Genomic DNA, 26,291 nt, shown 5'->3' with positions numbered 1-26,291 from the left:
CCGGGATCGAACCCGCCGCGGCGGTTCAATTTCTTTGGAGGAGAAATTCTAGAGGCCCGTGTACTGTGCGATGTCAGTGCACGTTAAAGAATTGAATGTGTACATAAGGACAAGCGAAGTTTCTTGGCATTCACGTAATATTTTTGAGCTGCATTGTATAAATGTTATTTAATTCATTTATTAAAAGTGTTAACATTCCGCAGGCTCCATATTTTGTTTCATGCAAGATTTGCTTTCATCACATTACCAGAGTAGCCAATTTCAGAATACCGCACAACTTTCTTGCACTTGTGAGTGATGGAAGTACTTAATTGATTCAGTTACGTTTACAATCCTGTAGCTAATAGTACTTGTCTATAAAAATTCTTACACTGGCTGGAGGAAAGGTCACTAAATTCTTACACTGGCTATAGGAAAGTGACGTCACGAGAACTACATGACGTAATTTTAGATGAAGGAGCAAACAGGCGCTAATGCTATCTTATTGCCAACACACTATAGAATTAGGTATCCCTGTTAATTTATTCTCTCTATCCTTCGCCGACAGTACGGAGTGCCTTGCGAAACACGGCAGAGCTGCATAAAGAGCTGACTCCAGGCGAACACCGAGGTGGCCACCTACCTTCCGAGGTCGTACTCTCTCTTTCGAGCGCACAACCTCTCCAGTGCACGTAACTCGTCGAAATAGCCAAAATTTGTTGCGCCACAGCGCCAAGGGTAACCGCATATTAGAAATTGTAATAACTGTTATTGCTATTACTTACGGTGGGCTAGACGCTTCTTCATAATTGGTGAGCCTAACAGTTAGAATTAAAAAGTTAACAATTCGATTTAGATAACCAACCTGTTAGTTAGCACGTCTTAGCTGTATTCTGACATGCTACATCGCTGACAATATTATGCGGAAAACAGAGTTTCGTACTCACAAAAACCTATTTTTTAAAACGGTGTCAGGTCTTTGGTGAAACATCAGGTATATTACTGTTTACTTGCTCGTTTAAACCTACAGTGCCGAGGCGATCCTAGAATAAGCTATCCTACCAAAAACTGATTTATTAAGAAAAGTGTCATCGCTAACACTCACTGCGAAAACTATGTTTAAAATTTTGCTCCCTCTGCTGGCAATAAATTTTCGGGGAAGTACACCATTCGTGAAAGAAATTAACAACGCCCTGGTACTCTCGATTTTGCACATGTTTATTTTTGCTACTATTTACAGAAACGTGGCTTCGTTTTCCATCTCCTCCGTCGTGGCGAAGTCCCCGCTGCTCGTCCTGACGTACCCGTACGCATTGTCCTCCCGGTATTCCGCTTCCTCGCACATCTCCAAGTCGTTCCAGAAACCGTCGAAGTCCAGTGGGGGCCCGCTACCGCCGTACTCAGCAGGAAGAACGTGTGGTGGTATCTCTTTATGCAGCTCCTCGAACCGTTCTCCGAAGAGCCGGATCTGTTTTATAGCAAGGGAAGAAGTCACAGACAGGGCAGGGGAGGTCTCTGATAACCAGCGGTTTTGGAGAGAAGCTTTTTTTGAGCGTTAGCTCTCCCGATCGCGTTTGGAGCATGCTGATTCCACGTATGCTGATTCCACGTATAGAATCCAAGATGGCGGCCTCCAAGTGGTTATCATGATAACCGATGTGATTGCACAATGGAATAAAATAATTACAGGCGGCAGCATGCTGCCCGAGCACCAGAACTCGCATTTCAACTATGTTGATCTGGTATATATATCCCTGTCTAGCAGGTGTCAAAGTCGGGCCCCATCGTCCCAACGATGGTGTAAAGTTTGCGGGGCAGCCGTATGCCGCAGGATGTTTCAGATGATGTCATACGATTCAGTGTTTCCTGCAGCATAAACTTAATAGTTAAGTTAGATCCTAGCTCTGGGCAGAGATTCGAACCGGCGACCTATGTACCCACAATTCCGCGTCTTTACTAATCTTCATTTGAACACTGCGGCTCAACAGCCTGTCACAGGGTGCTCGGGGTGGTGGAATACAATTCCACGTTTCGTGCAGCATAAACTGTCTAGTTAATTTACAGTCTAGCTTGTGGCAGGGATTCGAACCGGTGACCTATGTTAGGTGCATTAACGCTGGATATTCGATCGCTGCCTGAACGTCGGCTCAATTTTTTGTCGGGAAAGAGTTTATGAACGCAGTTTTTCAGATATCGCAAGATTTCACTACAACAATCAATAACTCCACAGATCTTCCCTCAGCAGCATCGCATTGGTCGCTGTTTCCTTTTTTGCTGTGCTAAAAAAAGTTTCCTATTGGTTTTCTGTGGCAGTCTTTACTTCATGCGAGCGATCAAAAAAGTTTAGACGAAAAGGTTTGCTACGAATCGGAAGAATGGAACATGGCCTTCAATTCAATGACAGAACCTTGTAATATCTGAACAATCAAAAGTTTTGCACATGTAAGCTCAACTTGTATACGAACAAAGGCTGGCGGCATGGCGATATTGTTTATTTCATGTCTAAAATTTGCTGCTTAAATTCGTTGAGCCCACTGAATGCTGAATTAGCACCAGAGCGCTGAACACTTTTTCCCAGTCTAGGATAGACAACTGGCCTCCACCTTCTTTCTCTGTCCCTCTCTCTGTCTCTCTCGCCAGCCTAACAGGAACAGTTAGTCGAAATCATGTTTCGAAAGACTCGACTTATACTGCTGTAACCATGGGGCTGATTTTTTTCTTCTATTTTTAGAGCTGATGCAAGATGTGCGGAAGCATTCCAGGTTGGCGTGCGGAGCTCTGCACATTTGTATGGCAACAAGGATTCAACAGATAGGCTACATTTCGTCCTTTGTAGTTGGACCCACACGCAAGTAATGCGCACTGATCTAATCAGGGTTTTAATTAAAAATACCGGTATAAAAAGGCAGTGCAAAAAAAAGACGACCCCAGAAGGTAGACATCGCAAACACGAAGCGTTCGTGTTTGTGGTGTTTTCCTCCTGTGGCCATTCTTTTTTTTTTTGCGCTGCCTTTTTATTCAAGTATGCGTCACCAACTAGTCCAGCAACAAGTTTTATTGAATTTGATTGAAAATCTTCTACAAACTATTGAATTCTCGCTGAACATGGTAAAGTATATAGTTTTCACTGTCTGACAGAGTGCGCAAGTTTGGTCACTGCGCAGCATTATTCAGACTCGTAAAAGCTCATGATCGCCGGTAGAAGGTGCCAGCCGATATTTTTATTATTTTCGTCTCGTTCATTATGCAAAACACTTGCGAATGTCATTTTTCTGGAGTTTTAACAAGTTCACTCTATATATAGAGCGTGAAACTACGCTAACGTGTTAAAAAGAATAACACTTGCTGTGATTTTTCCGAACAAAAAGGAATTGTAAGACGCCTTCGTCGACGACTAAAGCCAGTAGCCAATTTTGTGCATTATTTATATTATCTGCATGCACAGCTTTTTCCGCCTTCTTACAGGCTGAAAATCAACAGCAGCCTCTATAATCCGTACTACTGCCACCAGCATTACATTGACTGGCTTTCATTACAATGTGACGCTTCATTGCAGGCATCTAAAATAATTTTTCTTACCCTTTGGATGATCTTTGCCTTCATGAAGGGTTTAATCAAACCGTAGAACACGTCGAATGCTGCGCCATGTCTGATAGCATACATAGCCTTAAGCCGGATTGGTATACACTCCTGTAAAGAATAACAAATGTGGATTAAAACCTAAGACCTCTGTTGTTCCCGCTAATCCAGCCTGGCACGAGCAGAAAGAGCAAGAACCTGATCTAGGTGCTTCGATCGAACTTTGTAACTGAAGCTACCGAGAAGTAGACGCTCTTCTTTTTACAGAGAGGTAAGTAATTGATGTCAATAACTCCGAATTAAATTATAAGTAATTTTTAGCAAAACTCAGTTTTGCTGTCGGGTGAGCAGTGCTGAAGTAAAACAAAAAAATTAGCGGGAAACTTGAGTTCCGCCTTCAGGGCATGACACGACAGTGCTAATCGATCCCTTTAGCAGCCTCGGGTCCTCTTTGGATATCTCTTGGCAAACACGGACACTACTTTTTTTCTTTAGTTTTACTTTTCTATTTTTTTTTAGTTCATTTACCTGAAGACATTTAAGGCGTCCTTTTAACAAAGTCGAACGAACATTCCTCACTATACGGTTTTCGCTAGAATACTTATACAGTTATTTAGAAGACATATGACAAACTTTCTGAGTGAGACGTTATTTCCTGCACCCACCTACTGGCAGCCTTATATCTATCCTTTCTAGTAAACTGTTTAGTAAAGCGGGTGCAATGGACGTGTGTTCATTCGGCCGCAAAGACTTCCTTTATTAAAATTCCCACGTCAACCTTACCTGTCAAAACGTGGCTTTGTGAAAAATGGACTTTTCTGCCATGGTATATAAACTGTCGCTTGTCTCAGAAGCACGAAACTATTTATCACTGCTTTGCGTTTGTTTTTTTCGTGACGCCGTTATTTTTGCGACGGGAGAGGGTGGCATTCTTCAATAGACTGTCGAAGAGGACATTGAGATTACCCTCTATCCTCTAAGATTTTTGCCTATTCTATACGAACTTTTAGTGCTCATGGGACTGTTTAGCCTGCGGAAGAGCGGCATGACAGATCGCCACTCAGAGCCGCCATGTTCAACGAAGTCTCTACTCAAACAGAAGTGTGATTACGGGGGGGGGGGGGGGGGCTATATGCTGCGCAGGATCGAACTCCCGAGTGGCTGCCTCCGGGAATTTTTGCATGAGGGCAAAGTGAAAGCAGGCTGCCGGTGTGACTGGGTATGACGGGCGAAAGGATGCGACCTGGTTAAGTCGGGTTTGAACCTGTCAGAGTGCACTACCATGCAATGAAGAAAAAAATATTCCTCACTGGTCGAGAGGTAGGGCGCCCGGCTCAAGATCCAAAGGGCAGCGGTTGGAGTCTCGGCTCGACCATTTTTCTTTTAATCGCAACTGCTTTTCTCAACGTCAAACCTCTGGTAGTGGGATGAAGACACCACCCTCCGGAGCATGAAGGAATTGTGCAGTCACATCGTTATTATTACGCCGTCGCGGTGGCTCAGTGGTTATGGCACTCGGCTACTGATCCGAAAGACGCGGATTCGATCCCGGCCGCGGCGGTAGGATTTCGGGGGAGGCGAAATTCTATAGGCCCGTGCACTGCGCGATGTCAGTGCACGCTAAAGAACCCCAGGTGGTAGAAATTTCTGGAGCCCTTCACGACGACGGCATTCCTCATAGCCTGAGTCGCTTTGGGACGCTAAGCCCCCATAAACCAAAAACCATTACTGTTGTATTGTGGGATAGTATTGGGCTGCTTGAATTACCCACGCAAGGTCATGTGGTTGTGACGTGACGACCATCTGGACCAAATCGAATTTTCTCGACACGTCAACGCCAGCAACGGCGGTTTCTCCGCTGAACAAGACCAACGCTTTCGCGTTAATACATTACGAGTTCATCCATGCAAGGAGAAACTCGTCGGAATTCACGATGTTAAGTTTGCCTTGCAAAATGAAGCAGACGCTCGAAATCACTCGTCAAATAATTGCTTTTCTTTTTCCAGCTAGTTTGGCCATTATCTCTGTCCACTGACAAAAGTAATAAGCACCTGTCCACTCCCAGCTCCACAGGTGACACAGACAACTCTTATATGGCGCATAGCCAGCCTTTTGTTTTTCTTTTTTTATTCATTTTTCAAAACCTACAAATACAAGTACCTGTGTAAACTTAAGAATTACACGCCAGAGAGATACTCTGCGGTACCGATTTTCAAGTACAGGGTCCTGAAAATATTTTTGCGGAGGCGAAAAGGTTGAAAAAGGTTCAGTTCGTTAGTAAAGATAAAGGATCTGTGTGTGACACAAAGCTCCCCTTCTAGAGAAGAACAAAAGAAAATTGTCGCAAAGCTGGAACTTTATACTCTACTTCATGTCTTTGCTACGCTGTAGAGGCAGAATAATTCATCACATCGCCACTATTTCCTCGAGGTCTTCGTTGCAAACCTTAGCGGTACACTTATTTACATTACATGTTGGGAATGCGATAGCATTACCGCCTCTTCTGCCCAGCCATTCCCCCTTCTTGTTGTTTTGTCGTCCTTTTGTTCTGTTGAAGCAACGTCAGATCTCCGCAGAGGCAGGCGACCTCTCTATTGCTCGGGTTGCGCGCCATCTGTACTCGCGCGCGCGCACCAAGAACGGCACACGACTGTTAGCCGGCAGATCTGCCGGCGCTACCGATCAGGCAGAGTTCCGCCGCATCTGGCAACCTCTCGCTGATTCGCTCAGCGCGCCGTTATGACGTCAGGGGACCAAATCGCGAATTTGCTTTCCCGGACTTTTTCGCTAATGAGAGTATAAATGCGCCTTACTTATAGCTACACGTGGCGTCTCAGTCGAAAATACTAGTTCTTCTGTCGTCTTTCAGAGCACGAACAAAGAAATAACTTTGGCTCATTGTTTTATGGCGATTTACCGTCCTGAAGAGGCTGACGCTATGAGGCACGCCGCAGTTGAGGACTCCGGGAATTTCGGCTTCTTTGGTTTCGACACAGGGACCACGTGCGCTGATGCCGAACAGCACACGGGCCTTTAGCGTTTCGCCTCCACTGAAATGCGACCACCGTGGCCGGGATGGAACCCGCGTCTCTCGTGTCAGGAGCCAAGCACCGTAACTACTGAGTCAATGTGGCGGCTAAATAACTTTGTATGCTTAAATAAAGGGCCTGTGGCATTTATAAACAAATGTCATAATGTTTTTTTTTTTTGAGGACGCAGTTTTGTTATCCGGAGTAGTTGCTTCGGTTTCACATTTAACTCCCAGCGAAATTCTCCGCCTTTGCAACTGCTATTTTTGCTGTTTCGATCTCTCACGCGACAGAACATTACGTTTCTTTTTATATTTCAGCCAGAATGATATGGCACGTACCTGCAGGTACTCGAAGCCACGCCTCATGAGGCCCACATTCATGGAGAGAATTTTGTCTGCCGTGAAGCCAGCGTAGTCAAACATCATGACTATCCCCAGGGTTTGCGTGGCTGGGTCTTTTGCTAAGTGCTCAAGGCATAGCACAGTAGCTCGTTGTACATCCGCATACGGAGATTGATCCGGCATCCATGACCCTGCAAAGGGGTCAACAAAAAGAACGGAGAAAGATAGCAATCGCAGTGTCACTCACACTCACCACGTGCAAGAATAGCTCCCCGCGTTGCGTTTTGCTTTCCCGATGTCAGATGGTAGAGATTGAGAGTGCAACAACTGAAAACCAGTCATAAGTGTTAAGCGGAACGATGGCATTGAAAATGCACGTGACCTAACACTTGTTTGTCCGACGCGCTGAGATTGATTCTACGCTGTATTGCGAATTCTTTCCTCGCACAGACAAACCGCAGGAAAAAGAAGAAACCAGGTAAGGAATGGTTAAATCAATAATATAGCCATAAGTATTTTGGCACAGTACTTGAAAAATTTCCTTTTCCCGTCTTTTTAGCATAGCTTTTACGTTTTGGTCATGACTTACTAAATGGCCGAAGCCCTCGCTACTGGAAGTTTCCGAAGGCCATTGTTGGTAAAAATGGAGTTACTGGGAGTCAATATTTACCCTTCGCCTTCTTCGCACCTGTCCTTCAACTCTCGTGATTACAATAGGACGCACAAATATGCTCAAAGTGGTCTTTCTCCACTGGCCCCACACTATTTAACGTCAGCTGTGTTTTTTTTTTACTTTTTCTAGACCTCGGGAGGCAGCTATATACTACAAGTTATGAACATGAGATTGGCTGGGATGCCGTTAGTGCGCGGCTAACATTGTCCGGTGGCTATTTTAGAATCTTACACTGTATTCGCTGAAAATCTTTTTTTTTAAGTTCACCAGTTCGATTTCAACAAAAATTGAAAAATTGGAAGAGCTTACACGCGCCTCTCAGTTTAAGTTTCGAGAGACAGTTTGCGATATGCTACATATACGTTTAAAATGAGCTAAAACAATGTTAAAAAAAAATCAAAATTACGGGAGCATTCTTGCAGAAATTGGTGCCCAAATATCTGATTTGGCTATTATAAATGTGAAGCAGCATTGTTAGGACATTTTATTGTAACTATTTTATTTTTGGCCATCTCCACGTCCTAAGCAAAGAAAGAAAAACGTGAGTGCCACCCTCTGCTTTCTTTCAACACTTAATGAGTACATCTAACAATCAATGTCCACGGGAGGAACATTAAAGATTTTTTTTGTCACCCCGCCCCAAGGAGATTTAACTCTACATGGGCCACATTCGCACAGCGGACTTCTCATTCTAGCAACAAGTGTAGTGCTTCACTAAGCAAGGCGGTCTATTAACATGTTCGCTTTCCGGGGTATTTCAAAAGTACTTCACTCCTTTACGAGGCTTATGCGCCGTTAAACCCAACACAACACAACATTTACGAGGCTTCCCCTTTCAACCAAAATTCATCGTAAAAAGGTTTTGCACGGCTTTCTCTATTACCAAGTTTCTTCAACTTCTGGCGCACTTGTGCTTATGTTTTTGGCGGAAAAAAGATCTTGGACCAGAAATAACGCCCACCTGCAGCACGCACTTGAGAAGTGCCATTAAATCTTTACTGCAGCGGCTAGCAATCTTTCTAGCGGTGTGAAGCCGCACAAGCATTAATAAAGCAATTAAGAACACTGTGTGTCTCAGTTTCCATCTCCCCCTTCCTTGCATGGCCGCAACAACTCATGCAGACGTATTGCCCCCAAAAAATGCCTGAATGGAATTAAGAGTAATTTGTGGTGGGATGAAACGATCTGCTGAACCAATTACAATATGATCAGTTCTAAATTTAATGGTGTAAATGAACGATGTGGATTGAAGGACCCGTTAAATTACCTACTCGAGGAATCCGAAAAGCACGCCAAGAAACACAAAATTAGTACACAATGTCGTACAGTTTCGGTATCAAGATTTGTAGAATGAAGAAAAAAAAAGAATCCTGAGATATTCTTCGAGCAGCTGTTCTGAAATTTCAACAAGCATACGCGTTACGCTTAAGTGGTTCAAGGTTTAGAAACCTGAAAGAAAGAGCACGCCAAAGCTCCAGCGTGATTCTGCTTCCTTCGGTACTTTGATGCGGGGATGAAATATACAGCTGAGATATTTATCAAATCACTGCCTAGTAGCTGGGCTAGCTTAATTAGGGCGGTAAAATTGTGGCATGGCCGAATTAGCCAGTGTTCTTGCCCATTGTTCTTGACCCATTTAACCAGTTTTCTTACCAGTGCATGTCCCATTTAACCAGTGATGGAAACGCCACCTACCGGGTTTGAAAAGAAAGATGCGGCGTCCGTGTCTGTCTTTTCCTGGCATAGCCATCACAAGCTTGCGCGTGGCTTCAGATACCTTGGAAGGAAGGAAGTTGTCGAATACGGGGCCGCTCGTAATTCGTATGCGATAATAGTTGCACACATTGCGAAGCGCTGCCTCCAGGTTGTACTTGCGGGCCCGCAGGAAGCGAAGAAGGAACTGACTGTCTCTCCTAGCGACCAGGTCCTCTTCATCTGTAAAAAAATGAATATCTCAGAAAGAGCGGCCTATTTAAAAGTCAGCAAACCGTGCAAGGAAATGCGGATGGCTTTCACCGTGCTCTGTTTTCCACCTTTCAAAGATATGCACCAGTAAGCCCCAGCAAAACATTGTTACGGAAAGAATGAGACCTTGGGAAGAACTTTCCATGTCCTTTGTCACTGTAGTCTTAGGACCCGGAGTCTTCTAGATCCAGATGTCACTCGCAGTAAAATTCATGTGCTTTTTCGTGACTCTTCCCTGTTTGGCAGCAAATGATCTATTCATTGCTAAAAAAATTTACCGTTTAAATGAAATAATTTTCCCGCAAGTCGATTTGAACTGCAGACCTTGATTATGAGCTTGAAGCTGTTGTGTACTGCGCGATTTATGGCTTACAGTGGACGGTGGTATAACCTAGTTTCCGAGGTCCGCATCGAAAAAAAAAATTGTTTACTTTATCGTAGTGCGCTTTTTGAGCCCTCTGGTGAAGATATCTATATTTTCCGTCTTCATCCGTCTCCGTCTTCAGCTAACGCCTTCAGTCTTAATGCAGCGGGGTATAATAAGAGTGCACGCTAACAAGAATTTTTCCAAACAGTGCCTTTATCCTTTTAACGCTGCTGAGCATTGTTGACACTAGTGACATAGGACATCAGCCCTGTGAGTATATCAAAGTGCGGAATAATCACATGCATACTCCTGACAGCGCACGCTTCAGCCGCATATTCCTTTTCATACGTTGATTTGAAATTGTAATCTCTTATTGAGGTTCTCCATATTTCAGCACATTTCTCGAGGCATACTGCGGCTTTAATAAATATTTTTCACTCTCGGCGTCAATGCAGTTATGCACGCTTGAGCGTCGTTCAGTCTTTGTTGACATCTAGTCAATCAAAGGTGTTTTTTAGACATCGCTTAATTCTGTTTCATTAGGGAAGATCTGAATTCGGTCAGCACACGATTTTAATTTCAGTAAACTGAAAACAATCAAAGCCAGCCATATTAGCTTAAACATGTCTGTAACCCTACCAAGAACGACAACAAAAATCAATTGCATCTTGTCGTTGACAGTAGGTGTCATTATGAAATGCAACCACATGAAAGGAGTAGCTCATTCAAGATGATGGTAGTCGCCCAATACTATAAGCTAGGGACTCCGGCTGTTAATGTGCACCGTGTTCGCTTCATTCTTCGCAGGCACCTTGGTACGCGCACTCATACCTTTGCGCGCCGTAAATTAACGGACGCTTCGACATCCTTAGCAGCTGTGATGAGTGAAGCAGATCGCCTGCCATCTTTCATTGTGCTTTGAGTCCGCATGCTGTGGCGCGAGGGCAGCTGTGCGTTTTCTACTTCTATGCTTGTTCTCTTCACGGGCGCGACCTTAATCAGTAATAAACACGCATTAAAACTCATATAGCAGCTAAAGCACTAAAAAACTAATGTTACCTGAGGCGCATTACATCTTCTTAAAGAGACCACTTCGTTCATGTACAAAATTTTAATCCGTCCTGTCCCGAAAATTCGCACATGCATGCGACAAACTGAAGAGTCAGTTCTGATAGCTGTCTGGGTATGTGCGGTGATATTGCACATTATTTTATGTGCTGTAAAGTGTACAACGCGTAAGGCTATGTGTTGTTCGCTTCCCATAAGAATAAAGCGGTTACTCACAGTCTCCTTCAGGACATTGTCTACCCGCAAGAAAAACAGTCGCCTAGAAAACAGGCTTCACGCCTTGTTTTAAAATTCCTCCAGGACTCGGATTCGGCCTCCAGATGGTGACAGCAGGAGTTTACTCTTGACTGATATAGGTGATTAAGTATAGAGCCACGCCAGATGAGTCAGATGTCAGGTATGTGTGATATGGCTACGGTGGAGCAATTACCGGCCCAATCTGCAAGGCTAACTGCACCAGTATTTGCAACAACCTCAGCCTCTAAACCTCAGCTGGCTGCGCGCCGTAAGGTGACGCTGAGATGCAGTTTTGCCTATTGGCACGTGTTCGTAAGGGATGATGATGGTGAACGTTTATGGCGCAAGGAAATCTATGGTGAAATAGCGCCAAGTAACAACGTTTTTCTCATACTCAATTGGGGCCAAAGACTCATTTCCCAAGCATTTCACCCTAAAGAAGCCGAACACCAGGCAGGCGTAAGCTTGCACCCATTGCATGACCGGAAGGTACCCGGTGGTGCTGCGGACTGAACACCCCACCTTCTGCATGCGAGGCGGAGGCTCAAACGACTAGTCCACCGATGCGGTCCATGTTCGTAAGTGACGATATATTTTGATACTGTACATATTAATGAACTTTTTCGATAACAGTGCCACAATACATACTGGTTAACAAGAGAGAAGGAGGAGGATGAAAACTGTATTAAAGAGAAGGAGACTTGTGCGAGCTTAGGGGTGGGGTCCTCATTCTAGGGGTCCACTAGCTTGAGCTGCCCTGCGGACCTGTTGTGTGAGAGCCTGTTGGTCCTCCAGGTTATCTCTGGTCAGAAGCTCCTACCACCGCTCAAAAGACTTGTTTTCCGTCTTCAGAGTGTTTGGTTGGGCCCCACATCCCCATGAAATGTGGAAGAGTGTAGGGCGGACCTGGCGCCAGGGACACGTGTCGGAGTGCAATTTTGGGTGCATGAGATGTAGTTTATGGAGGTTTGGAAATGTGTTCGTCTCTATCTGCCGCCAGGTGACGGCATCTGGGGTGTCTAATTTCCTACTAGGTGCGGGGAAGTGTCTCCTTTGAAGGCGCTGAAACTCGAGGCATTCGTTATACCTGGAAGGTAGAGGGTTGAAAGCGGGCACGGTGTGTGGCCCCGCTCGGTTGATGATGCCTCGAGCTAGAGCATGTGCCCTTTCGTTTCTCTCCAGTTCCTTGTAGCCTGGGGTACAGGTGATTTTGGAGCTCGGCCTCTCAGGAAGTTTCGACACGCGTGTTGCGAGTCTGTTGTCGCATTAGCGCTTTGGCCTTGCGACTCGTAATGCAATGATCACGGCTGCGGTATCCGCGGCCGCTGGTGTTTCGGCTCTTGAGAAGTAGTAAACAGAGTGAAACTTTAAAGCGCCACAAAAGAACCAGTTAGTGAAAACCCTGTCTAATCATCGGGCTGTGTCCACAAAATGTCCCAGGAAAAGAGTTTGTTGGAGGCGAAGTGACACAACTCTCTTTTAAGAAATATTGCACGTAGATAAGTTTCATAAATCGTGCATAAGTCTCATGGGAAGTTAATCCTGTCGTTGTTGCTACCACCAGCGTAATCGATACTGCGGTGGTAAACAGGTAATGACCTGCGCTCGTGCGAGACCCAGAGGATACGTGACGCTAGTTTGTCCATAGCTGGTGAAACTAGATTTGTTGTAGGGAAATTAGACAAGGAACTACATAAATCGAAGCAAGTTATGAGTGAACCTGTAACGCGAAGATCTTCTAGGAAGCACTAAAACGCTTTTAATATTAAAGGCAGCAAGAAGAGAAACTTTATTTTGCTTCCCAGGCAGTAAGGTGACTGCAGGCGGGAGATGGTAGCCGGATTAACGGCAGTGCAAAGCCACTGACATAAAATGCCGTATACGGTATAGCAAACAGGTGACATGATTCCCAGAATATCTCCTCGCACGTCTTTAACTGGCGAGACTTTGGCGAGATTGATTTTAACACATAGTACAAGCATTTTCTGCTTAGTACGAAAACTGTCAACTTGGACTGATTCCATGGCATTACACGTGGGCCCTAACAAACGCCCATGCTCGGCTAGGAGAAAATGTCTTAGAGCGAACCACCATTCGGTCCTCGATGATGATCCTAAAAATATGTTAAAAACAGAACAGTAGTTTGCTGAACGAAATTTAAAGCGAACGCTTTACTGGCCTAGTCAAGGAAAGACCGCTCGAGCCGTAATTTGACCTTCAAGAGGAGGAGCGGAGGTTGTAAGACAGCCACGTGACATGCCACGTCACTCGCCGAGCTGCAAATGCGCGCCGTTTGCTGCAAAAAGAAGCCGGCGCAGCACTAGCGTCATTCGCATTGTAGTCCTGGCTATGGTCGGAGTGAGCAGGGTTGCCAGATTGGGCTATTAATAGCCAAATTGGGCTACTTTTTGTCCGAGTTGGCGTCAGAAATTTCGTTTTGGCTATGTGGCTACTTTTGGGCGACATCTTTTTCATGCGTGAAAAAAAAAGTTAAAGTAGTTATATGATGTGCTCTGTTACAATTATACAGTGACAGAAATAAAAGGCATGCTGAAATCAAAATGCAGTGTATAGACCTTTGCAATAAGGGCGCCCTGGGCGCTCCCATACTGTTCACTGGGCTGCCGTGAGCACCACGCACAAGCACGGTGGAGGCTGCGTCGGAACCGGTTTCCGACAGTCTAGAGAGAAGGCGTTTCGACGACTCGCTTGCCCGATGCAAAGGTCTATAGACCTTTTTCAGGTGCGCGCGGCCATCTTTCGACAGCAGCGCCGTCTTGCGTCTGGCCGATTTCTCCGCCATGTTGGCTTGGGCAGCCGCTGCTGGCGTACAGACAGCGAATACTCGCCGCGCTGTTCAGCCTTATCCGAGTGTTGATTTTTTTAGTATTTTGACCTGCAAACTGTTGCACTGTATGCACTGAGCAACTGTGAACAAAATGGCCCGTGCTTCGGCGAGCGGCGAAGCGAATGTTTCCCTGCAAGTTGTGCCGAAAATCGACATTGGAGGTGCGCTTCTACGCAAGTGTGCGCAATTCATTTAACGGCTTTCTGGTATCTATAATGGAGACATTTATTAATGCGAACACGAAACTTGCTGAGCGCTTCTTTGTTGTAGTTATAATTATAAAAGAAAAACCGCTCCGTTCCGAGCTAACAGCAGTGTTGCTGTCAAGCGCTCAAGCGGTCTGCTCTGCGTTGCGCCGGTGACACGAACAGATTGAAACTGCGTTCGACCTCGTCTTTCACTACATTTTCCCTCTGCACTGTCCTAAAAAACGGTACTTTCTGTAGTGCTACATGGAGAAGGCACCGCTGGAGCGCATAAGCGCACAGAATCCTGTTGCGGCTTTTGGCTTCGCATAAATTTCTTGATTACTTGGTACGAACGGTAAAATAACCGGTGAAGCGTGCAAATGTAGGGTGGTTCACTCTTAGCGTCAACATGCGAATATGTGGCTCTTCGGAGCGCCAGTGGATCCAGCGGCGCCGCGCGTCGAAGCAAAGTGTCGCAGGAACCGAGGAAACTGGATTTGGAGCTTCGCGTCATCTGACATTTCGCTAAACTCGGAAAAAGATTTAGTAGAGAGGCATCTGGCCTTCGAACGCGATGTAATTTATACACTCGAAACTGGTGCACCTGCTGTGACAGTTCCTGAGGGGCGTATCTGCTTGGTCCGTCTCGGGTGTGGCCGCGCGTGCGTGTGGTCGGGTGGGCACTGCGTGCCTCCTGATTGCACGTCCCTAATAGGCACATTTTTTTTTTAACAATCGGCACTTTGCATTATGGCGTCAGTTGAACATAGTATTTGGTCGAAGCATGAGGTGTCACGATGCATGGTGGACACGTCAAAGCTGAGGCCTTCAGTTTTTTAAGTCCTGCTGGTTTATCGGATATTTACTGCAAGCAAACAGCTGTGGCATTTGTGCAATGCATCATGGCTCTCAGGTGCTGTCAAATATGTGTGTTTACAGTGCCGCTGTCGTTACTAATCAGTCGCCAGTGTCGGCAGTTATAACAGAAATGCTTCACGTAACCCGCAGTGCTGCTGCATCATTTACCCAAATTATTATTTATGTTTTGATTTTGCAAGGGTCGCAGACGACACATATCTTAGCAACATCAGCAGTAGGTGCTCGCATGTAAGGTATGTGTAGCTGAAACAGCCCGCAACCGCACTGCCGCCGTGGCTCTGTGTTCTTAACATTGCTCCGCTTCAAGCCGTCTTCGCTTCCTGTAGTTGTTTGAACAGTAGACGACTGCTCAGTGGTTTCCCGAAGACCTCGTTGCAGTTTTCATCGCACATACACCCAAATCGGGCTACTACAGCTAAGAAACCGCATACAGTAAACACGGAGAACCGCAGAGAACGCACGGGACGCACGGACACCGCCTTTCCGAACCAGCCAGAGAGGAGGAAAGCAACATGGCGGTGTTCGGCGCGCTGGGAGCGAGGCTAAAACTGAAAAAGGTCTATAGGCACCCTGCACCCGCCAAGCACCGCCACCGTCGAGGCTGCGTTCAGCTCCCCCGCGCGGCCAGTTCCTCGTCCCTGTCAGGAAGGCTCGCCCCGCGACTTCGAAGGGATGGCGTCTGCTAGCGGCTGCCGCTGTTCGTAGAGGCGGGATTTCGACCTATTCATTCATGAGGCTGAAAAATTCTTTCGAGGAGCGAACGTCAGGAAAGGAACGAAGCTTTTTGAAGCAGGCCATGTACACAACGTGAAAGAGGTGGTGTCGTGCGACGGGAGCGAAGTAGCAGCCCGGTGCGTTGCGCACACAAGCATCCCTGCGCCACCGAAAAGCATCAAATTGACGCTAAGAAATATTTGTATCTGGTGCCTGTTACCGCTGAACTCTCACTCATTTTTTTTTATGTAGCTATATTCCAGTAGACAGCTTGTTACCGCAAGCTGTAGTTGCAAGGCAGGCATCGCAGGCAAATGTAAATGCGCTGCTGCCGTTGCCGTGTTTTTGGAGCGGTGTGAAACGCTCTCTAAAACGAGCCACCCGCAATGCAAGCCTGCAGTGTTCCTGCATTTAAAAAAACTTACCCTAAACTTTCAAAGACGGCCAGGCGGCATAACATTGAAGGTAATTAGAAAAGCCCAGTTTTTGAGCGAGCGGCGCAAACTTGACTTCCTAACATTCTCGTCTGCCACAACTTCGGTGTTCGATGTGAAATGCCCCGTTCAAAATACGCCTTGAAATGATGTACCCATGGCGTAATCTGCCGCTCATATTTTCTAATTTTTCCAGCAACTTCCAGGTCCTTATCGTTGCAACACGTGCGTTAGTATTTTGATGATATGAGATGTCCAATGAACGAGCTTTTGCAAGCAGAAAAGGATGCAAGCTGCGGCGAAGCGCCTGTGCGCACTGAAACTCCTGCGAAAACATAAAACTTTTTGACTGGGATTGTGCAAAAAAGGAGTATCCCAGCTATTTCATGCAGGATTCTTTCAGAATGCGTGTGCTCAAAAAGCGGGATTTCATTGCAGGCTTTGTTTAATTTCTACACATTCAGTACAAGTACCCTAAATTTTCGACATTAGCATTGTACTAAATTATCACCCAGTCGTTCAGATGTGGAGGCAAAGATTTATCAGGAACATGTTGCCGTTGCCTCTGAAAACGTGCCTTTACTGTCGAAAAAGACGCTGGACGACAAGGCGCAGTGGAAGCGAGCAAGGATTCCGCGCATAACTGGAAGTAAGGTAAACGATTCTTTACTGCGCAAAATTTCGGCTGCTTCCACAGGTGTGACTGCGGGCGAGTTATGCGTGGCTTTTCAAGACCACATATTGTTTACAGCCATGCATGAGTCAAGTAAGCTTCTGCACGGGTTAGACCACTGCTTGACCAGAAACCGCGCGTGCGTGTTGCCCGTCGCGAAGGGCGGGCAGTCTCCCAATGTCGCGTCGGAAATCCACAAAACCTTGTCCCAGGCGAATTTATATATGCATTATTGCATCCTGCAACACAGCAGTGTGTCCTGCTGTTGTTATGTGCCATTTTTTGCTCGGTAAGGATGCCCAAAACTGATTCGGGACAGCGCGCAGCACAGCGGGAGCTGTCGGGCTGCCCCAGCCTTCCTGACAGGGACGCGCGCGCCGCCGCCAGTGGCGCGCGCGTCGCGCTGGAGTTAGATGCGCAGGGTGCCTATAGCAGGTTAAAGAAATTGAGCGCGTCTGCTACAAAATGACAATTTCTAAACGCTGTGTTCGTGAAAACTTAAGCGTTTCAGGCGGTCAAGGATCATGGCATTTCGATTTCTTTTATAAACAGTGGACACTACGTGAAAGTTGCCCCCTGGAACCCGCGCGCGCGTGCCACCGAACATAGACTGTTGCCGTCTGCACATGTGAGCGTTCTCCCATTGACGGTGCACCACGGGTGACCATGGTACCAGAATGGAGGGAAAACACTAAGAGAACTTAAGTCTCCCTACGTGGTGCGAACGCGTAAGCATTAAATGCTACTGTTTCGCTTCTGTTGCCTGGTTTCGTGATCCTCACATGTTAACCGTTAACCGTACGTAGACGTGGCCTATAGTGGTTTGGGCGTCCGCTTTGGCTGCGGTAGGTGGCTGGTTGGAAAACCACCGCCAGGCATGTCCTTTTCTTGTATTGTTTATTCTGGTTCTGTGGACACATTCTGCTCAAGATACGCATGAGGCAAGTAATGCTTACGCATTAATAAGGTCTTTTTCTGTTTCTTCTTATTCTCGTGGTGGACACAGCAAGCGCGCCACTTGCAAGAGCCTACGCTTTTTCTGCAGCCTCAAGCGGCACACGTGCAGCCCTCGAGATTCATCGCGAGCGACGCGAGAGCGCCGTGTCCGTTGCGTAATCTGCATGCACTCATGCAGAGCCATGGAGCCATCCTTCGGCGCGGCGCGGAACCCACTGTAACTAACGAAGGCGGCGGAAGTTAGTGGCGTGACATGCCATTAGATCCGTCGCTACGAGAACTTTCAGAATGGGCAAGTGGGCGAAGTACAGCCCCCGTCAAAAGTATACAGCCCAAGGGGTTTGCTTGGAAGCTGTTTAGCAGCGTGGCTCCCTGGCGCACCAAGTAGTCCAAACTTTAGGAGGATTGAGGACTCAATGCCTTTTCTCTTTCGAGAGATCATGGTTGCTGAGGGTGCATAACGAGCTATGCTGCAGGCCTCACAAAACCACTTGGGCTATATACGTTTGACGGGGGGTGTACAACCAGAACGACAGAAAGAAATGGAAAAAGGAGCCGGAATTCAAGGGTAATATGTTTTTCTCATTATTGTGAACGTGCTGTTAGACTGAAGATAAAATCGACATAGGTTATCATCTAATGGCACATATCCTTCATTTATTCTGAGCTTATGCATATCGTAGATTGTAGCTTCAAGAAGTTGCATGCTAGATGCTTTGAGGTGACGCTCTCAGTGAGAACCTTTCTCTTGAAGCATAAAATTGAGATGGGAGGCTGCGAAAGTATACATTAAGGTATTTTCACTGTCGATGTGTCTAATCTGCGCGCGAACATTTAAAAGGTGAAATATTCCTAAACTAGAGTTGCGATTGCGTTATATAGCGCCGCCGTTCTTTCCCGCGTGCAGACTGGCTGTCGCCACCCGCCTCAGGTGATATGGCCTACTGCCGCGCCTGCAAAGTGGAACTGCGGCCCCATCTTTAGGACCTGGTTAGCGCACCTGGTTAGCCGCACTGGTTAGCGCGCATGACGGGTGCAAAACGTAACAACGGAAAGAACACGCCGTGCGCACCCCCTCAGACATCAGAAATCTAATATGTAAATATTTCTGCCGAAAATTAATTCAATATGCTTAAAGGGGCTGCGAAACACTGCCTGGGGGAATACCGGCTATACTTCAGGTGGGTTCTTTATGTCACACAGATGCTGACTTAAAAAGAATTACAGGAATCGATGCACAGGAACGGGAGTTATTCAGTGAAGAAATTTCAAAATACAAGCAAACAAAACGCTGCCCTCAACTCGATTTTGGCGGGGCTTCCCACTCCTATTTCGCTCTCCCAATGACGGCACCTGGCGCAACCAATCAAAACAGCCAGCCAGAGCACGTCGCGGAAGTTTGTACTCCATGGTTGCCTGCTCTCTGTAACTCGTTCTTGCTGAGACTGGCAGCGTTGTTTCCATGCCAGAGCGCCCCTGGTGGTGTATTTTTATTTTACTTGCTTTGCAGGGCTTTTAGCTAAGACAAGCAAGTTGTTTTTGTTGATCTAATATAAAACGCAGACAGGTGACAAAACGTGTCTATTTATTCACACATTTTGCAGTATATTTACTGTTTCTCCAGTCATCAAGCTCGCGCCAGGTGATGTCATATCCGCTGCTAAAAACCCGCCACTGTGTGGCGACACCACCAGAGCCATGAAGTTGTTTTTCAGAGGACATTAAAATATTAAAAAACGGAATGTACGCGGTATTACCGACGCTAATTGCACCATTATAACTCACTGTATGCAATCAACAGGCAAAACAGTTAACTAATATTGTGTTTCTGGGCCCCTTTAAGAAATGTCGTCACAAAAACAAATATTTTTGGCTACTTTTGGGCTACGCAAAAATTTCGCTTTTGGCTACGTTTTGGCTACTGCGGAGGCCAATTTGCTACCTGAGGTCGGAGCCATCTGGCAACCCTGGGAGTGAGCCGGCTGAAGCCGTCTACGTCGTCGGGACGATTCCGTTAGACCGCGCTTAGCCGCAACTGCAATTTCTTGGTGGCTTTAGCTGCGTACTCCACCCGTGACGTCACACACCTCGACGGAGTGGAGCGGGAAAGCGTCTGCCGCCATCGCATGCGCACGGCATGAAAGTGGGTTCTGCATAGAACGCCGGTGCACTTTGATGCGTTCAGCGGAACGCTGATTGTGTTCGATGCAACGCTCGGTCGGTCGCAGCCAAACCTACCGGCCGGGCAAGGTAATAATAAATAATTTAAACCAGCGTTGTCATAACACCGGAGCTATCGCTTGAGCTTCAGCAGCATTGAGCCCAAGTTTTTCTCTCATTTTGTTTAGCGCAAAGGTATTTTGCACGCATGCGAGCAAACATACACAATGAACACACGTGCGCATGCATGCACTCAACCGCTTTAAAATCTGGGGCTCCATAGGTTTGTGGTTTATGTGGTTTAACGTCCCAAAGCGATTAAGGCTGTGGATGGACGCCGTAGCGAAGGGCTCCGGAAATTTTGACCACCTGGGGCTCATTAACGTTCAATGATATCGCGCAGTACACGGGTTTCTAGAATTTCACCTCCATCGAAATTCAACCGCCGCGGCCGGGATCGAACAGGCGTCTATCCGGTCAGCAGCCGAGCGCCGTAACCACTGAGCCACCACGGCGGAACGTAACACCCCGGGTAATATGTGTGAAGAACCTCAGCAGACGCTAAGTGCCGTCGTGCACAACGTTACTAGAACCAAGTTTGCTCTAGTAACGTTGGTCGTGCACAGTTAGCTGTCGTAAGGCGGCTGAGTAGTGAAAAAGAGTGCTGAGCTGGATTTGCCAACTAGCAGAAAGATTTATTAAAGTAAGCACATCGAGATTGCCTCACTGGCGCAGTCTGTGGCCGGGAACGCAGGCGGTCCTATTGGTTTTAAGCAGGAGGAAAGTGCGCCGTAAGATTTTGTTGCTATAGGAAAGGACCTGTCAGATTTTATGAGCTAATATTTGTTCTTCAGCATTTAAGTTCAATTCCGTTAGGGGCACATCTAACTGAAGCCGTCTCGGATTGTCAGCATTAAAAGGTATTACTGTACAGAAGTGCAATCTTCTTGCTTTTCTTGATTTTCGTTTGCTTTAACAGAATTTCGCTGAACATGCTTTTATTTACGAACGATATGGCAAGAAGACAAAAACAAGAAAAGAAAGAGAATGAAATACAATCAAAACGGTTCAGTCGCATTCAAACTTCATGATGTAGCACGAGCAGAAGATTGCATAATAGCCGAGTGAGCGTACCGATTCTTGATGAGGGCTGACTGTTTTATGTTTTAAGCAGGAAAACGGAATCGAGAGGTATGCAAACAATAAACCTAATCTCCTCACAGTACACTCTTGGAACGCGCGCTATTTCTGTGGTGAACAGGAAAAATCAAACGGCGCACACAAGATACCATGCCAACAATCACAATCACGCTCACTCGTGAAACTTTTATTGATTAGGTCGTATTATTACTGAAATGTATATGTTGACCGTTATTTTTTTCTTCCCTTATCATTGTTTAATATATATACCCCCCCCCCCCCCCACCCTACCTGTTTTATTTGAAATGTGAATTGTTATTTGTGCAGAACTGCCGCTGCTTTCATCGTCGACTTTTTCGGGTGACGAAGCCCGTCAAGCGTTTATTGCGAACCGCTTTTATTTCGTCACCCACGCTTTCTGTAAGGCCAAAAAACGAAATAAACGTTCATTCATTCATACATACGCACTGTAAACTATCCTCGCTTTCTCAATGTCAAGTGTGGCGATTGCGATGATGATCAATGTCGTATTAATCGCCACCCATCTTTCAGCCTCACAACTTACCTCGAGCGGTAAGATTACAAATCTGCTAAATACGTGTTTACTCTAGTTTCACAAATTTTTCAGCGATAGCCAACGGATAAGACGAGATGTCGTCATCTTAATCCCGTTCAAACAATTCAGATCTTTGAAGGATAAAGCACGGAAACGAAAGTGTAAGGCCGGTTCCTGATCTTGGCAAATCTCCGTCGGTCGTCGAGCTCTACTCGTAAGAAGACCTGGAGAGCGACTGCTCTTCGTCGCGCAAGAGCGAACGACTGGGATCTTGTTTTTTATTTATTCTCAAGTAATTGGTCTGGCGGGAGGCCAGTTTCTGAACTCGCACACTAGTAAATTGTACAATCGCTGGTCGCTGACCCCGTAGGTTGTGTACCCTTGTAAACACCCATAAGAATAACTTGATTGACATTATATGCTTATAAAGCTGCTGTTCTTTTATCAGAAATTCAATTTTTCGAAGTTCGAAGAGATTGTTTATGATCTCCAAGGAAAGCTGAGCATGCGCTCTGGAACTGTACAGAATTGTTCTACATTCTTCACAATGAACAATGCTGAAGTCACTCACTGCGATCCTCCGTCGCTCTACAATTTCCTCCCTTGTGAAGAATGTTTTCAACCAGTATGGCTGATGAGCTGCTGCCAACTTTCGGTACACCTCCGCTGATGTGAGCACTCATTGCAATGCGGCCCGTACCAATAAGGTCTTTGACTGCACTTAGTTCAGATTTATGAGTCATATGACGCATTGAACTAGTGCCTTGCACTATTTTCGTTGTTTTATTCTCAGTTCCTTTTAGTGACGTCAGCGGGAGCCTAAGCGAGTGGTGCTTTCCTCCACCGTCGCAAGCGCAGGAAGCTCTGTTATAACACTGTTCTTTTTTTTTTTCAATGAGTAGTTTGAATAGCGTGCGCCTATGTGACAGTGTGCCTTTATTCACCGAGCGCCTAGCACTGTGGCGTGCAATATAGTACGGCATATCCTACATATATACAGTGCATGAAGTCAAAAGACAAAAAAAGTTCTGCGCGGTAACACACACTGCTACTCACTCGTAAAATGAGGTTTCGCATTAATAAGTTTGCGCAACATCAGGCGCCGTGCTAGTCGGTGGCATGTCGGGCTATTTCTAGTTACGTTAGGCCGAAACTAGCGAGCGACGACAGAAAGATGGAAAGGGGTGAAGAAAACGGAGAAATTAAATAGTGGCGTTGCAGATGGTGTAAAATGCAGTTCAGAGATGCGAAAAACTTTACATATATTTACTGCATAAATAAAACAATATTCTAACATTTTTTGCGCCACTTAAGCTCAGTTGAATAATGCACTGCACGCCTTTGTAAAACAATTTCTGTGCATGATCCGAGAATTTATCCTTTTGTCGAAAGTATTCAAGGCATAATTCCGCTTTTGCCGCTGTGTGGAGTGTTCCAGGTTGCGCGAGGCAAGTTGCTGGCTACATTTCCTTACTCTTTCCTCTAGAATATATCGCACAGTAAGTTCTACTCGTTCTGAGGGAAGAGGTCAGCGTGATAACAGTGTCAAGACGAAATCTTTACATACGCCCTGTGCGCCGCCTATAGGCAGGCCACTGAAAGCCACGTGGCGGTCGCTTTTGAAAGTATGCTGTTGCCGCCGCTCATATCCAGACCTTTACAACCCAAACTGTAAACACTGTGGCCAACGAGCCACCTATGATCCCATCCTGTGGGACTGCAAAAAAAGAGCCACCTCCGGGTGATCTAGTTACTGCTCCTTCTCTCGAGTGGTGGGAGACCGTGCTGGCTACCTCTGACCCCAGAAAGCAAGTTTTGGCGGTGGAGTGGGCTGACAAAGCCGGCGAGGGCTGCGTACTCTCGACCACTTAACGCGACCTCTTACCAAGCTCTTTCCGGCGAATAAAATGTTTTACAATCAATATTCCGAGCTACGTGGATGGCCGGCATTCTTGATATGATTTTTCGTTTCCTGGGGCTTCTTCCCCTTTCTTAGAGATAGTTCACCCTTCTGTAAAAGGCCGCACGTTCATGACGTTTAGCACGCCTGGAAGAAGGCACGGTACATACGCCCCTGGTGAACCCCGCAAGCAAGCGTCGATAGCAAGCTGCGTTGTGGAGCGCAGCATCACTGGTTTTGTTTCATCGACTGATTAATCCATTCAGAAGTCATAATCACTATGTTTGTGCACGTGCGTTTCCGTGTGTAGGTCTTTCGTTTCACCTTTCGTCTACTTTGCCAGCGCATATTTGAGAACGCGCCTATAACCGATGCAATCTCTTGGGCCGCCCATCAACGTCTTGTGGGTAGCGCTTTGCTATGCACTGCTGCATACGTAGACTTCGATGATTGTAATTTCGGAATGCATAGTTGCGCCTGGAAATTGCCACGGCATCGGCTGTTTTGGCTTGCAAGATGCACTCGTCGAGATGGTAAAATGCGCAGCATGTGCAGTCTTTGTCAAAAATATACAGCCCAAGTGGTCTGCTTCCAAGCTGTGTCACGGGGCTTTAAGCGCATTCCGATTTTAGCGTATCGTTAAAGCCGGATCAATGAACCTTATAGAAACATATGTAAGCAGAACTTGCGAATTATATTTCTCGTTTTACTGAGCACCCATGCAGGCGGCCGTTCGTTAAGAATTGCCGGGTGTTTTGAAGAATAGTGTTACAAAGTAGACCCCGGCTCCCAATCTTCGTATCCTCCCTCTCCCGACCAACATGTCCCCCGTCCTGCACACCAGCCGTCGTCACGCGGCCGCGCAGCACCATTTCCCTCTCTTTGATACCCAGGGTGTAGCCTACACGGATGCCTCCTTCGTGGCTCCTCGAGGTTCCTGCGGCTACGCCGTGTACCATCCCCACCTCCCCGCTCCTTAAACCCACACCAGCGGGCCGTACTAGGCGGTCCGGTTTGAACAACTGCATTAGCAAATGTAGCGCAAGCGGAACCACGTCGAATGCAATGCCCAACAACACGGGAAGCTTGCGTGATTTGAGGAAACACCCAGCGGATAGAACACCTTTTGGGGGTATGGCCTGCTTCATTCGCAAGTTTATCGTTGCGTTTTAAAAAGAAACCTTCTATATTACCGTACTTTCTCAGATTGTTTTTCAAAGCACTCGTCAACATTTAACGAACAGCCGCTTCCATGGGTACTCTGTGACAAATAAAAATATTTATGAAAGTTTTACTTTACATGCGTTCGAGTGGCTCACGCTCCCGTTCAGTAGTCCCACTTGGCAATCACCCCACGCGATGTTTTAAAAATGCATCGCCTTCGAAATGCTTCATACTTTCCGAATCGGTTCTAGGATAAACTTGATTGTCCTTCACGAAAGGAAATCATCACAGGTGCACTGTGAAATCAGAAAACTGTTTTGAAATCTTCTGCTTTCGATGTGCTGCTAAGTCGCTAAGCCTAATTATCCCCGCCAATTTTGCTCCTAATCGTTGCAGCCGGCGACAGCGGCGCCACCGTATCTTGCTTACGTTTCATACCAGTGTTGCTATGTAGCCTTTTTCTCACAGCGGCCGACATTGAGAGTCTTAAAGAAATGCTGCGTACCTCTTACGCAAGCTATGAAACACCACGCATTCATTAACAGGACTCAAGTACGTGGCATTTTCCTTGTCTGCAGCGCATCCTTAGGCGTCAAATACTTGCATAGGTGGGATCTCAGGATGACTCGAAATTCGTTGAGCTTAAATTTCGTGATAATTTGTTTTTGGCCTTGTGCATGCTAGTTGAACTTTCTATGTCAATAAAGTGCACTTTTGTTGTCACTGGTTCTCAATGTCCATTAAGGACGCTTGTTATACGTAATAAAAATGCTTCTCCGGGGCCTGAAGTTTTGCGAAGCAAAAGCTGAGTCGCTGGCGTCATTTTCTGTCGTCGTTGACTTGACGTGAGATAAGCTTACTGGGTTTAATACCTTATTATCTTCTTTAACATTAATACCCACAGATACTTTGCAAGAAAGGTGGCCCTCATTTTGACAGGAATATTCGCGCCTGTTTCAGATGCTAAACACTACTGCATGGGAATTCACTGCGGAAATCACGGTGTGGAAATTACATTAGCGTCTATTTTGCAGATATCTTAGGCATTGAAACTTAGAACGCGTGCCCGCTTAGCTATAATAGGTCGGTGTAACACGTGCATCCTTCGCCCCAATCTTCGTGGGTACAATAGGTCAGGTTGGGCAGATCAGCTTCTCTTACCTAGTCGCTATTTTTACGGCAGCGTTGCTGCAAAGAGGGCTCACCTTGCAAAAGTTCTGCAAGTTTTTGCAGGGCTTCTCGCCTCCTCGCTGGTGTCTCGCCGAGTTCTTCCTCGGCTATCCGCTGCAGCTTCAAAGGGAGTGCTCCTTCCGACGTGTCGATCACGTCGTCCACGCATCTCTTGGTATAGACGCCCGACATTGCGCGAGGACGAACAACGAATCAGCCTCAGGCCAGCCAGCAAACTGAACGCATGTGCGTTGTCTAAGTAATAAC

General features: G+C 46.3%; 1 protein-coding gene across 1 annotated transcript; it reads right to left on the bottom strand.

Annotated features, from left to right (window-relative positions):
• Window positions 1-1,179: 1,179 nt before the first annotated feature.
• Window positions 1,180-26,291, bottom strand: LOC149339766 (alpha-tocopherol transfer protein-like). Its single transcript, XM_089548432.1, has 5 exons — window positions 26,060-26,291; window positions 9,300-9,539; window positions 6,929-7,122; window positions 3,559-3,669; window positions 1,180-1,447 (listed from the first exon to the last, which is right to left on the bottom strand). Exons 1-5 carry the CDS (start codon window positions 26,214-26,216, stop codon window positions 1,214-1,216), a joined length of 936 nt encoding a protein of 311 aa, XP_089404558.1. The 5' UTR covers window positions 26,217-26,291; the 3' UTR covers window positions 1,180-1,213.

The sequence above is a fragment of the Amblyomma mixtum genome, chromosome 6 (assembly GCF_055824585.1).
Source record: "Amblyomma mixtum isolate Tamu chromosome 6, ASM5582458v1, whole genome shotgun sequence".
Taxonomy (NCBI): domain Eukaryota; kingdom Metazoa; phylum Arthropoda; class Arachnida; order Ixodida; family Ixodidae; genus Amblyomma; species Amblyomma mixtum.
The sequence above is the reverse complement of the archived record's forward strand: the minus strand, read 5'-3'. Positions and strand labels throughout refer to the sequence as shown.